The sequence below is a fragment of the Notolepis coatsorum genome, assembly GCF_963971535.1.
Source record: "Notolepis coatsorum genome assembly, chromosome: 20".
In the NCBI taxonomy this organism is placed as follows: Eukaryota; Metazoa; Chordata; class Actinopteri; order Aulopiformes; family Paralepididae; genus Notolepis; species Notolepis coatsorum.
Window position 1 is genome coordinate 10373713 of NC_140184.1, and position 14235 is coordinate 10387947.

Below are 14235 nucleotides of genomic sequence, written 5' to 3' on the forward strand. Positions count from 1 at the left end.
ATGTGATATAGATAAAGATATTGTTTCATTGTGTATTGATTAACTTTACATTTGCGCTTCATTACTTTACAAAAGTGATACTGGCACATGGGTCTAATACAGCAATGGATTATGGGTAAATGCAACGTTAAAGCAGTGCCAATGTAAGACTGACTTTACATTAAACGAATGACAATAATATAGTATAAAGTAGGGTATTATTTGGACTAAAGAATGGTGTTGTCTCACCCTACTCGCATGTTGAGGGAGAGCACCATACATTATAAACTGAGAAACCACGGCCGAGAGTGAGCTCTCCGGGAAGCGTCTATGCTTTAAGCAAGGGTGCACTAGGTGTGGCGGGGAACATGAATATGGGAAGTGTGGAGAGGGAGTGAAGCCGATGTGCTGTAGTTGTGGTGGGGAGCATAGTGTAGCGTTTAGGGGGTGTGAGGTGATGAAGAAGGAGGTCGCGGATTGGAGAGTGAGAAGGGAGGGTAAGTTGTCGTATGCTGATGACAGAGCTGCTGTTTAATGCTCACTTTTCCCACTTCAATGACAGAGCTGCTGTTTAATGCTATTGTCGCTTTTCACATAGTCATCTTGATTCAAGAATCACTTTTCCCACTTCAATGACAGAGCTCTCTTGTTTAATAATATTGTCGCGTTGTGGAAAGCAGGATGAGAGAGCGTAGATTTCAGTGTGTATCATTTAATCATTTATCATTTAACATTTGAAAGACATACATTGTTGTCATACAGAAGTACAGAATACTTTTATCCAAAATGCTTCTTACTGTTACTGTTAGAGACTGTGCTAGACAAGATAAGTATGAAATAAAATAGTATAGCATGTAAAATAGAAGTAAAAATAGAGGTCACAGTGTTCAGTATAGACATATGTACAATGTTCGATGCAGAATAGAAGTAACTGAGTTACCATACAATATACAATATACTATGCAATGTACTAATATACAATACGCTATACTTCACTATAGTGCAAAGCAGAAATGGGATGAGGTACAATTTACAGTAAGGTGTACGAGTTGAATGAATGAATGAATGAAAACTTTATTTAACAGATTGCAGAATGGGTACAATACAGTACGGCTCAATACGTACAATTGTTAAGGGGATGCAGACCTGAGAAAGACGTTTGTCTTGTTTCCATCAGGGTCCCCCATTTTCAATTCATATAGACATATATGACATACATGACATACAGATAGTCAGTACTGCTACATCTATACATTTATGACATACCAGATTTGCAAATACAGTACTGTTTGTGATACAGAAGGAGTCAAGAAAAGGGAGTATATACATTTGACGTAGAAACTGTACATTGGAGGAGGTTGGGTGGGGGGGGTTGGGTACATTGGGATATTGACAACCATACTGGGTAATTTACATTGGAGGTGGTTGGGGGGGGCCGGGGGGCACACTGTATAAACAAGTAACACTGTACATTGAGGGGGGGGGGGGAGGAGACACTGTACAAACAAACACAATTGTACATTGAACTATTGACAAAACCATACTAGGTAAATGACTGTACATTGGAGGGGGTTGGGTTAGGATATTTACAGGGGCCAGTGTTGAATTGCAGTCTCCCGTAGGTGTCCCTTGAGAGAGGTTTTGAAAGTGGGTAGTGATCCACATTCCTTTACAGCTTTGGGTAGGGCGTTCCACATTGATGTGGCATAATTGCGAAACGTGTTTAGTCCCTTATTTGAGCCGAATCTGGGTTTAACATGATTTGTGGAGCTCCCTCTGGTGTTGTGATCGTGGTATTCACTGACCTTTGGGAAGTATTTTGACATGTACATGGGTACCTTGGTCGTGTAGTGTATCTTGTAGACCAGGCCCATTGCAAGTTGTTGTACTCTGTCGTCTACTCTAAGCCATCCTAGGTTGTCAAAGTGGGCAGGGGTGAGGTCGGTTCTAGGAGTAAGGTCAAGCAGTAGTCTGACCAGTTTGTTTTGAGATGTTTGTAATTTTGTTTTTAGCGCCTTTGAGGTGCTTTGGTACCATGAGGTGCAAGCATAGTCGTAGTACCCCTGAATGAGTGCTCCTGCCAGAGTCTTCAGGGTGTTCTTGTTTACCAGAGAGGAGATCCGGTACAAGAATCGAGTTCGTTGGTTGACTTTTTTTATTACATTGGATGCCATTTTGTCACAGGAGAGATTAGCCTCTAGGATGGAACCCAGGTAGGTAATTTCATCTTTCCTTGTGACAATATTGTCACCCACTGTAACTGAGAAGCCGTCGGTCTTGCTGAGTTTGTTATTTGAACCGAAGAGAATGGACTCTGTTTTGCCCATGTGTAATGATAGTTTGTTATCAGCGAGCCATATGCAGATTCTGCCTAGTTCCGAGCTGAGGGTTTTTTCAACCTGTAACTTGTTCTTGTCAGAGACCAGCAGGGCTGAGTCGTCCGCAAACAGGAACAAGTTGCAGTCACAAGCTGACGACATGTCATTTGCATAAATTAGGAACAGTAGCGGTCCTAGTATGCTTCCTTGTGGAACACCACAGCTCACTGTGAGGGGTACTAATATACAATACGCTATAGTGCAAAGCAGAAATGGGATGAGTAAGAAGCATTTGCACTGCAACTCGTACACCTTACTGTAAATTGTACCTCATCCCATTTCTGCTTTGCACTATAGCGTATTGTATATTAGTACATTGCATAGTATATTGTATATTGTATGGTAACAGTCTCTGGAGCATAAAAAATAGGGAAACAATGTCCAGGCACGCACTCCAGGTTTTTCCAAATTTATTGGCAGCCTGTAATCATGACGTTTCGGTGTGAACACACCTTCTTCAGAATGGCTTGCATGAAGCATGAAGGGTAAGTGACCCTAGTAAATACAAGTCAAACAGGAAGTGACAACACAGGAAGTGACAACACATTCCCACAAGAGATTGCAAAAAAGTACAAAATACCACTTACAAGCACAACCTTTTCAGAATTATGTAAATCAAAAAGAAAGCATGTAAATAAAAAAGAAAGAAACAGTAAATCACAAAGAGATATATCTATATATAGTTATATATATTTTTTTATACAGAGTAGGCCTACATCTTAAACTCCAAACAACAGTCTCCAAACAGTCTCCAAACAGTCTCTGGAGTGCAACAGTAAGAAGCATTTGCACTGCAACTCGTACACCTTACTGTAAATTGTACCTCATCCCATTTCTGCTTTGCACTATAGCGTATTGTATATTAGTACATTGCATAGTATATTGTATATTGTATGGTAACTCAGTTACTTCTATTCTGCATCGAACATTGTACATATGTCTATACTGAACACTGTGACCTCTATTTTTACTTCTATTTTACATGCTATACTATTTTATTTCATACTTATCTTGTCTAGCACAGTCTCTAACAGTAACAGTAAGAAGCATTTTGGATAAAAGTATTCTGTACTTCTGTATGACAACAATGTATGCCTTTCAAATGTTAAATGATAAATTATACACACTGAAATCTACGCTCTCTCATCCTGCTTTCCACAACGCGACAATATTATTAAACAAGAGAGCTCTGTCATTGAAGTGGGAAAAGTGATTCTTGAATCAAGATGACTATGTGAAAAGCGACAATAGCATTAAACAGCAGCTCTGTCATTGAAGTGGGAAAAGTGAGCATTAAACAGCAGCTCTGTCATTGAAGTGGGAAAAGTGAGCATTAAACAGCAGCTCTGTCATTGAAGTGGGAAAAGTGAGCATTAAACAGCACACAGCAGCTCTGTCATTGAAGTGGGAAAAGTGATTCTTGACTCAAGATGACTATGTGAAAAGCGACAATAGCATTAAACAGCAGCTCTGTCATTGAAGTGGGAAAAGTGATTCTTGACTCAAGATGACTATGTGAAAAGCGACAGCAGCATTAAACAGCAGCGTTTCTGCACTCAGAAGATGGCGCGAGTGGGGCGTATCTAGACCCAGCACTTCAGTAGGGCACAGAAGGGCACCAAAAATAATTTGGCCGGTTTTTGCCGGTTTGTGGGCGAAAATGGGTGGATTTTGTAACTATTTTTTTTTAACTTTATTTCGGTTTTAGGGTTAGGTTAGGGTTATGTTATTTAATTATTTTGGGGAGCCAGCCCCCCAAACTCCTGAAATGCATAGAAATCTATGAAATAAATAAAACAATCTGACATTTATATTAAAAAGAGCTAGCCCCCCAAACCCCTAAAATACATAGAAATCTATGCATTTTGGAACAGTTACTATATATAGTCAAGAAAGCATTTAGTCATACTTTAAGTTTAAAGTGCTTTACTTGCATTGAACATTGCATTGAACATTGAACATTGAGGAGACATCATTAAAAAGCACAATGTATGTTTCCATAGTTACGCAGATGACACACAATTGTACATCTCCGCTGAACCAAATGATCACACAGCTATAAACTCCATTTCCGCCTGTCTCTTAGCAATAAACAAATGGATGACGAACAACTTCCTAAAATTAAATGAGGGCAAAACTGAAATCCTACTAGTCGGTCCTATAACAAAAAGAGAAATGTTACAGAGCAATATGGGGCAACTAACTCCTTGGATCAAACCCGAAGTTACAAGTAAGTAACCTACACTGGCTTCTGGTAACATTTAGAATTGATTTCAAGGTCCTCCTCCTTATATACAAAGTATAAACATTGCGATCATCTACTACTGGTCTATTGAAGGTTCCAAGCCACAGTCTAAAGAAAATCAGGGATGCAGCCTTTGCTAACTATGCACCAAAGTTATGGAACACACTACCTATGGACATTAGGGAAGCTAGATCTCTTAATATTTTCAGAAATAAGCTAAAAACGTACCTCTTCACCATAGCCTTCTAATACACCCCGCTGTTGATTGTACTGTAGCACTATTTTACTCTGGCCATTCTATTGCATAATTTTACTATCTATTCTACTATTCTATTATTGCACTGTATTATTGGTGTGCAAACCAGTCAACTTACAAAAATGAGCCTGTTGGAGGATTTCAACAAGATAAATGCAGTGTAAAATATTTCACTATAATATTTCAAAGCGAAGTAAAAAATATTATAATAATTATTTGATCATGTGATCATTTGATCATGTTAAAAAAGGGAAAATAAAAAACATTTGTTAAATTTTTATTTATTTTTTTATCACTGGGGCACAGATGATCATCAGTAGGGCACGTGCCCTACTGATAGTGGTCTAAATACGCCGATGGGCGCGGCAATATTATTAAACAAGAGCGCTCTGGCGTTGAAGTGGGAAAGCGGCAGTGAAGTCCATGCCGCATGCGCGTCAACACACAGGCAGAGGCAGAGAGGCGGGTAGCGGCGTGGGTCACGTGGTGGTCGCGGCCAATCAGGCGAACCCGGAAACCGAATTCCGTTGCGGAAGCGATACACGCGGCATGCGTCTGGCTTTGCACTACTGCGCATGCGGATGAGGGGGGGGGGGGGGGGCGCCAAACAGCGTGCAAACTACCTTGCGTTCTATCGCCCTGCTCTAAGACAAATTCTAACCTTAACCAACTTCGAAAGAGTGCCTAAGCTTAAGAACTTGCCGTCACGCTCTAAGACAAACTCTAACCTTAACCAACTTCGAAGAGTGCCTAACCAGTGTAGAAACAGGCGTCGGCCAATCAGAGAGCGCCCCCCCCCCCCTCATCCGCATGCGCAGTAGTGCAAAGCCAGGTCCATGCCACAAGCCACGTCCACGCCACGAAGCCCCGCCCAGACGTTGGGCTCTGTGGCTCTGCAGATATATGCTATTGCCCACCTACACTCTCCTTGTCACGTCGGCCTCCCCCGTAAAGCGAAATGGAACAGTCCGTCTGTGACGTCACCGTTTGGGCTGTGCTACGCCAAGAGGGAGGCTTGTTGTTTTCCTAAATTGTTGACGTTTATTAACCTGGTGAACAACATCATCATTATTATACACCGTTTCTAACCTGGGTTACAAAATAACATATAATAACTTGACTCTTGATCCATAATCCATTTGATCAAACGGCCATCGAGCGACAGCAGCGCCTGAACCAGCAAACATGAAATGGATGTTCAAGGAGGATCATTCTCTGGGTAATAAGGATTTTATTTCCTTTACATTTGCTCAAACGTCATCATCTCTACGTTATATCGCCTCAATTGTCTCTTTGTTGACGTTATAGTTGACGGGCTGACTGCTTTATTAAAACAACAGAGCAGGACTGGAGAGTCCTGTGGCCTATATAGACAGGGACTGGCTCGATCCTTTGTTTATGACTGCAATACATCAGTTACAGTTAGCATACTGTACCTAACGTTACAGTAGCCAACACTAAATATGTGTTTTGACATGCCAATTGACAATTGATCGTTTGCCTTTTATCGCCTATCAAATGTCTGCTGCGATACAATAGTCTTACTTTGACAAAATGTCGAGTTTCTATCAGTCGGTCGCAATAATTTCTAGGTTATTATTATGATTTTGACGACAGCCTACGTACTGTATACCTAATACCTAATACACTGTATCCTAGGTCTTCACTGTATCTCAACGTTACCCTTTCACCCCTGGATCCACCAGAAAGGCTATAAGTTAACTAACAAGAGTAACATTATTATAAGAGGGAGGAAAAAGTCGTTTTTGGGCATGCCGTTTTAGGCCTACAGTACTGTTTGTGTATATTCCCTACAAACTTCAGTTTTCTTATAGAATGTTTGTGAACTCAAACTAATCAGTAAATAAACGGGGGGGGGACTAACTATATTATATGTATGAGCTAAGGCCTAAGCACAGGCCTACTGAATATGAACATTTCTCTATGATCTATTGTTTATGCCAGTGTATTGCCAGAAGTGATTACCCATAGTGCATCTGCGTTCACAGCTGCTCCCTTGGGATATTGTCAGGGTGTCATGTGACCTCAGCAGTTATTACATGTTGATCCAGTCAGGCACAGGTTGCCTCTCTTGTGAAATGTACACAAGCTAGAGTTATTTTTTGCCAAACTCATGTGTCACTCATATAACATCTCATCCAAATAAACCTGACATTGTCCTTTGTCCATCAGAACATCGATGTTTAGAATCAGCCAAAATACGCAGCAAGTACCCCGACAGGGTTCCGGTAAGTACAAAATATTTTGAATTTTGCTGGAGTGATAAGGCTTCTGAGATTGCCCCATGGCTGTGTCCTGTGTGTTTATGATGAACGTGTGGGGTTTGTGGTGTCATCGCTGTGTGTTAGGTGATTGTGGAGAAGGTGTCTGGATCACAGATCGTGGACATTGACAAGAGGAAGTACCTGGTTCCCTCTGACATCACAGTGGCCCAGTTTATGTGGATCATCAGAAAACGCATCCAGCTTCCATCTGAGAAGGCCATCTTCCTGTTTGTGGACAAGACCGTGCCCCAGTCCAGGTCAGGTCTCAGACACGCACGCACGCACGCACACACACTTTGTACTTGCTCAAATCATTTTTAGGTTCAGGTTTCAAGGTTTAAAACACTCAAATACACACTGGACTGCCTTAATCCACTGCCCTGTCTTAATCCACTGCCCTGTCTTAATCCACTGCCCTGTCCAAATCAGCCACAATGCTGATTGGCAGGGTCTTTCAGTATCCTGATGTGTAAGTGTTTCAGAGGGCTAATGGTTTTCCTGTGTCAGTACACTGAAAGTGCCAGGATGTTGTTCCTAATGCCAGATTAGCTTGCGTAGACATCAGAAAAATACGAACTGGAAAGTAGCAGAATTGTTTGTTGTTGTTGTTTTTTGCCCATAGTGCTGTAATGGACAAAATTTACTAATAGTATCGAGTAGATGTCAGGAAAGCACAAAATAAAATGGAATATATAAACTACATTAGAATACAAGTACAATATAATATAGATGGAATAGAATGTAGCAGGGCTGTGCAATTCAACTGTAATATTAGATTAGATTAGATTAGATTAGATTGAAATGTATTGTCATCATACAGCACAAGTACAGTACAACAACAAAAAAGTTTGGCATCCAACCAGAGTGTAAATTTAACAGTAAAGTGTAACAGCAATATACAATGTGCAGGTGATTAAACTGGGTACAAAATATACAAATTTGTACTACTGAGTGTAGTGCTAATCAGATGTATGTACAGAGTTGTATTATATAAATAGAGACAGTATGACGACTACTGGCTAGCAGTGTAACTAGTAAGAGTAGTATATGTACAAATATAGATATAGCAAGGGACTATGTGCAGGTAAGTACAGACAGAGGATAGGTATATATGTGGTGAGAATATATATATATGGTTTGATTGATTGATTGATTGAAACCTTTATTAACAGATTGCAGAATGGGTACAATACAGTGGCTTAATAAATACACACAATTGTTAAGGGGATGCAGACCAGAGAAAGACTTTCGTCTTGTTTACACCAGGGTCCCCCATTTCCAATTAATCGTAACATTTATGACATAGACATAGAGATAAACAGTACTGTTACATCCAGACATGTATGACATACAAGATATACAAATATACAGTACTGTTTAAGAGACAGAGTTTCTAAAAGAGAGTATACATTTGAGGGGGAAGAAACTATACATTGGAGGGGGTTGGGTGGGTGGGAGAGAAATATACATATACGGCGGGGCGAGAATAATACATGCGGTGGGGAGGAGACTGTCTATTAGGTGGGGGGGGGGGGGTTGGATATTTACAGAGGCCAGTTTCGAATTGCAGCTTCCCGTAGGTGCTCTTTGAGAGTTGTTTTGACAGTGGGTAGGCGGTAGGGATTCACATTATTTTACGGCTGTGGGTAGGGCATTCCACATTGATGTGGTATAATTGCAAAACGTGTTTAGTCCCTTGTTTGAGCCGAATCTGGGTTGAACATGATTTGTGGAACTCCCTCTGGTGTTGTGGTCGTGGTATTTACTAACCTTTGGGAAGTATTTCGACATGTACATGGTAGGCTTGGGCGGTATGACGGTATTAAGGTATACCGGGGTATTTAGAGATACCGACGGTATTCAAAATCAATACCGTCCGTCACCGTCAAAATCACAGATGCGCTTCAGTTTCTATAACAGTGAAACAGAGTTTTGAGTGTAGTGCACACACACGCCAGCAGAGGGCGAGACCGCTCTAGTGGAGCGAGTGGGTCACAACGGTGTTCACGTTTTATGGTAATGTTGCGACAGTGCTGTGAAAATACCGTAAAGCGTTGTGACGAGAGTTGGTGTGTGTTGTTGTCGAGTGGTGCACTGGTGGAGCAAGCAAATAATCCCTCTCTTATTATATGTGAACTAAAGAGTACAAGGTTTACACAACAGCCCCCACCCGCCTTTTTATTGTATTTGTACCGTCCTGTACTATCCGCTGTCAGCTGTTTATCTCTCTCTGTGAGCTACTGAGCTTGAATAACTAGCGTTAGCTCACGTTAACTAGCGTTAGCTCTGCGGCTAATCTTAGATTACCCTGAACTAAATCAATGACTAGGTTATAAAGCATTCGAGTAGTTTTCACTGCACATCGAAGTAGCCAAACAACGGGAGCATTTCGGGAGCATACCAAAACTCATGCAATTTCTAGCCCTTAAGGAATCAAATAGTCTGCCACGGCTAGATGCTAACGCTAAAACAGTGCAGGCTTCTACCGGTGCGGGACTACCATTCTGAGAGCTGACGATGATTTGTTTACTTGGTAACACGGGTTCGGGTTGGGTTGCCCCCCCCCCCCCCCTGCTGATGAATGAAAGTCATACCGTCATATACCGTGCACCGCAGTATTAGGCAATCAAGGTATAACGGTATGAAAAAAGTCATACCGCCCAAGCCTAGTACATGGGTACCTTAGTGGTGTAGTGTATTTTGTAGACCAGGCCCATTGCAAGTTGCTGTACTCTGTCGTCTACTCTAAGCCATCCTAGGTTGTCAAAATGGGCAGGGGTGAGGTGGGTTTTAGGAGTAAGGTCAAGCAGTAGTCTGACCAGTTTGTTTTGTGATGTTTGTAATCTTGTTTTTAGTGCCTTTTGAGGTGCTTTGGTACCATGAGGTGCAAGGTGGTATATACAGCATTATAGTACATGCTATCATACAGAGCTACGGGTTATGTGCAGGTGTACAAGCAAGTATATGAGGGGGTTATATGCAGGTATATTCAGACAAATATGGGTATATATATGCAGTGATATAAATATATAAGAGCAAAAGAGAATATTGTCGCATTTTAAAATTCTGCTGACTAATGTTTTCAGTCACACTCAACATAACTTTATCCACACTTGCTCATATCACAGCGGCACCGTTATTGCAGCGTTTCATTTAGCCTACATAGCGCTCTAATAATATTTTGTCTCTCCTGTTACAGCATCACCATGGGACAGCTGTATGACAAAGAGAAGGACGAGGATGGCTTTTTATACGTGGCGTACAGCGGGGAAAACACCTTCGGCTTCTAGAACCCACCTATGAAATCACTTGGCAACCCTACGGCCACACCCCCACACCCACCCACGTCCAATCACGATGATCTTCTTCACTCAACCCTTGGAGAAACTGTGGGGGGTAGGGAAACCCCATAGGAATTAAGTGACATTTGAAAGGAAAAAAAGAAAAAATATGGCGAGGTTGACGGAGTGCTCACTTGAGTAGATAATAATGAATGTGCACCAGTGTGTTTGCCCTGGCTCATGTTATATCAATGCTTTATATATATTCATAGATTATTATTAAGTTATGTATAGCGTATCGATTTGAATGAATGTGGTGTTTGTCTGATGTTATCATATGAATAGATGGGTTTTACTTTCAGGAGGAGGAGCCTGGGTTTATTTTTTATTTTTTTTATTTGTCATTAGTGAAATAATATTTCTTTGGTTTTATCTTGAGTTTTTTTGCTTTCAGTTTTGCTTTTCTTCCTTGAAGATTATATTTAAAAGAATTTTAACTATTTGAAGGTAAGGTAGCTGGATGACCTAACCAATAATAAAAAATAAATAAAAAATTAATCCTGGTGGTTTTCTTTGTCAAAATATCAACCCTTTTAATATCAAATATCAAATTTGTGTTCAGTAAGGACCCCTTTGCAAGGTGAGGATTCTCCAACTGGTAATTGCCTATATTACTACCTACTATGCTAATATGCACTCAAGTAGGGATGCTCGATATTGGCTTTTTTACCTATACCGATATTATCCAACTCTTAATTTCCGATACCGATATCAACCGATACCGATATATGCAGGGTTTCCCCCCCCAAAAAACGGAACAATTTCAGGTAATTAACATTACATATCTCTTGTATTGGAATTAACACAACATTATGCATACTTTTGACAATAAATAAAATCAGAATTAGTTCTTACTTGCTTCTTTTTTGAAAACCGATACCGATAATTTCCGATATCACATTTTAATGCCAATATCGGTAGGCCGATAATATCGGACATCCCTACACTCAAGTCTATAGCACTCTTGTTCAACACTGTTTGACGAACAATGTTACTGACCCTTAGCTGCCAGAGTTGTGCCCTTCCTGCTGACTTGTTGTACACAACTTGTATAAAAGTGTCAGCTAAATTACTAAATGTAACTTGATAATTCTTTGTCAAACTTAGGCTATACGGTTACTAAATGCATGGTATTCCAAGCAGGTTTCACTTCTGTGACATGTTTCTGAATGAAACAGGATGCCAGGGCCGCCTATTCTTTAATTGGAGCCGAAGAGTGCTGCCGAGTGCTTCCGCGTTTTCCCTGATTGGCTGCGACACGCCCCGCGGCAGCGTGGAGCTCTGCCGCGGAGCGGAGCAGCAGAGCTTGCGGCATTATGTAGCCGTAATCCCAGCTGTTTTTCCATCGACGCTTAGCTCAACTGGTACGCCGCCGTGCTGTGGAGCCTGCGGTGCGGTTGGTCACTAGTTCGAATCACTTCAAATTTATATTTTTTTTATTTTTTACGTTTATCATCTCTCGCTATAAACGTGCATTCTTCCGCTGGTTAAGTTTAGGCATTCTTTCGGAGTTGGTTAAGGTTAGGGTTAAGTTAAGGTTAGGCATTATTTCAGAGTTGGTTAAGGTTAGGGTTAAGGTTAGGGAGGGTTAAGGTTAGCCATTCTTTCGGAGTTGGTTAGGGTTAAGTTAAGGTTAGGCATTATTTCGGAGTTGGTTAAGGTTAGGGTTAAGGTTAGGGAGGGTTAAGGTTAGCCATTCTTTCGGAGTTGGTTAGGGTTAAGTTAAGGTTAGGCATTATTTCGGAGTTGGTTAAGGTTAGGGTTAAGTTAAGGTTAGGGAGGGTTAAGGTTAGGCTCTCTCGCGCTGCCGCGGTCACATGGGCGTCATGGCCAATCAGAGAAACGCGACGCACTCTTCGGCTGTGATAAATATAGACGCGCCAGGGCCAGAAGTTGATCGGTTGTTAGTGTCACCATTGGCCACGTTAGCGAGGCTGAGCTCATCGTTTTACGCTAAGAAGTTGTTTATTAATCTAACTCAAACCTTAATCCTAACCTTATCCTTAGTAGAAATACACTCACTGCAGTGGAAATGTCATTGTTTTGGCTCTGTTCCTCAGCACATTACTAGATATTAAATGGAACAAGAACAGTTTAGGTTAAAGGTCAGACTGTCCGCTTTAATGTGAGGGTGTTTACATCTGAATCGGATGAAGGAATTGTAGCACTTTGTATCCATAGTACCCCCCATTTTAGGGGATCAAAAGTAACTACAAATATAAACAAAGTCATCATATTTAATATTTGGTAACAAAATTGCATTCAGTGAAGTCTGAGACCCTTAAAGCGGCACTTCACCAAAAATCAATGCTGATTTATTTTTGCACATAATCTCACACATCCAAAGAAAATTAGTTTGAATGTGGCCACCAGTGATGTCACAGCTCCTTGAAGTCATGTAGATGATAAAAAATAGCAATACCTAATTCCATTGAGCTGTAATTAAGACGACACATGGATTCAATGTCCCAGATGACATCACTGGTGGCTGTATCCAAACTCGTTTGCTCTCAATGACTGTCAAACTAAATTAATGTGTGCAAAACAGTTTTTAGAGTTTGTGGATGTGTGTGAGATTATGTGCAAAATAAATCAGCATTGTATTTTTGGCGAAGTTCCCCTTTAATGCCTTTCAATACATTCTAATGGGATTTATTGTGATTTTAGGTGTACAGTGGACTCGTCAGAATACTCTCCAACACAGTACAGGACAGTGTTTCTCAACCAGGGGTCCTTGAGGAGGTTATATAATGCATGTTATATATATAGGAGGTTATATAGTGCATATTATATATATATGAAACTACAGCCCCCTCAGTATCTATCGGGCACCGGTCGAGAGAGTGAACAATTCCAAGTACCTCGGAGTCCACATATCTGAGGACAAGGACCACACACATAGACAGTGTAGTGAAGAAGGCACAGCAGCGCCTCTACTTCCTTAGGCACCTACGGAAGTTCAAAGTGAGTTGGAAGATCTTAAAGAACTTCTACTCATGCACAATAGACAGTGGTTTGGGAATAGCACACTGCACACGACCGCAGCAGACTGCAGAGAGTGGCTCGATGAGCCGAACGCACAATTGGAGGTGGGCTTCCCACTCTCCAGGACATTTACTCGAGTCCAGGCGTTGCAGGGCCAAAGCTAAGAGAATAGTCAAAGACTCTAGCCAGTAGCCACCCAAACAACTGCCTCTTTGCACTGCTGCGGTCAGGCAAGCGCTACCGGAGTCTCATGGTCTCATGTATCTATTTATTACAAAAATATTAGCACTACCTCTCTACCTCATTTGATCATTTTTGCATTTTATACTTTAGTTTTGTATATTGTATATTTTGTATAGTGTTTGGTCTTTATTCGTTTAACTTTCTTTTTACTGTATGAAGCACAATCCCAGGAGGGTGATACAGAACCAAGCATTTCACTGTAACTTATGTGACAAATAAAACAAAACTTGAAACTACAGGGTATATACATACCATTAAAACACTCTCAGATAGAGGTCCTGGCTACAGGGTAACATACCAGTAAAACACTCTCAGATAGAGGTTCTGGCTACAGGGTAACATACCAGTAAAACACTCTCAGATAGAGGTCCTGGCTACAGGGTAACATACCAGTAAAACACTCTCAGATAGAGGTTCTGGCTACAGGGTAACATACCAGTAAAACACTCTCAGATAGAGGTCCTGGCTACAGGGTAACATACCATTAAAACACTCTCAGATAGAGGTTCTGGCTACACGGTAA

The 14235-nt window shown here is 41.1% G+C and overlaps 1 protein-coding gene across 1 annotated transcript; it reads left to right on the forward strand.

Moving 5' to 3' along the window:
- Nucleotides 1-5839: 5839 nt before the first annotated feature.
- LOC311247210 (gamma-aminobutyric acid receptor-associated protein-like 2) lies at nucleotides 5840-10982 on the forward strand. The gene is made up of 4 exons (XM_084337546.1): nucleotides 5840-6077; nucleotides 7052-7107; nucleotides 7228-7400; nucleotides 10343-10982. Exons 1-4 carry the CDS (start codon nucleotides 6044-6046, stop codon nucleotides 10431-10433), a joined length of 354 nt encoding a protein of 117 aa, XP_084193672.1. The 5' UTR covers nucleotides 5840-6043; the 3' UTR covers nucleotides 10434-10982.
- Nucleotides 10983-14235: the final 3253 nt, after the last annotated feature.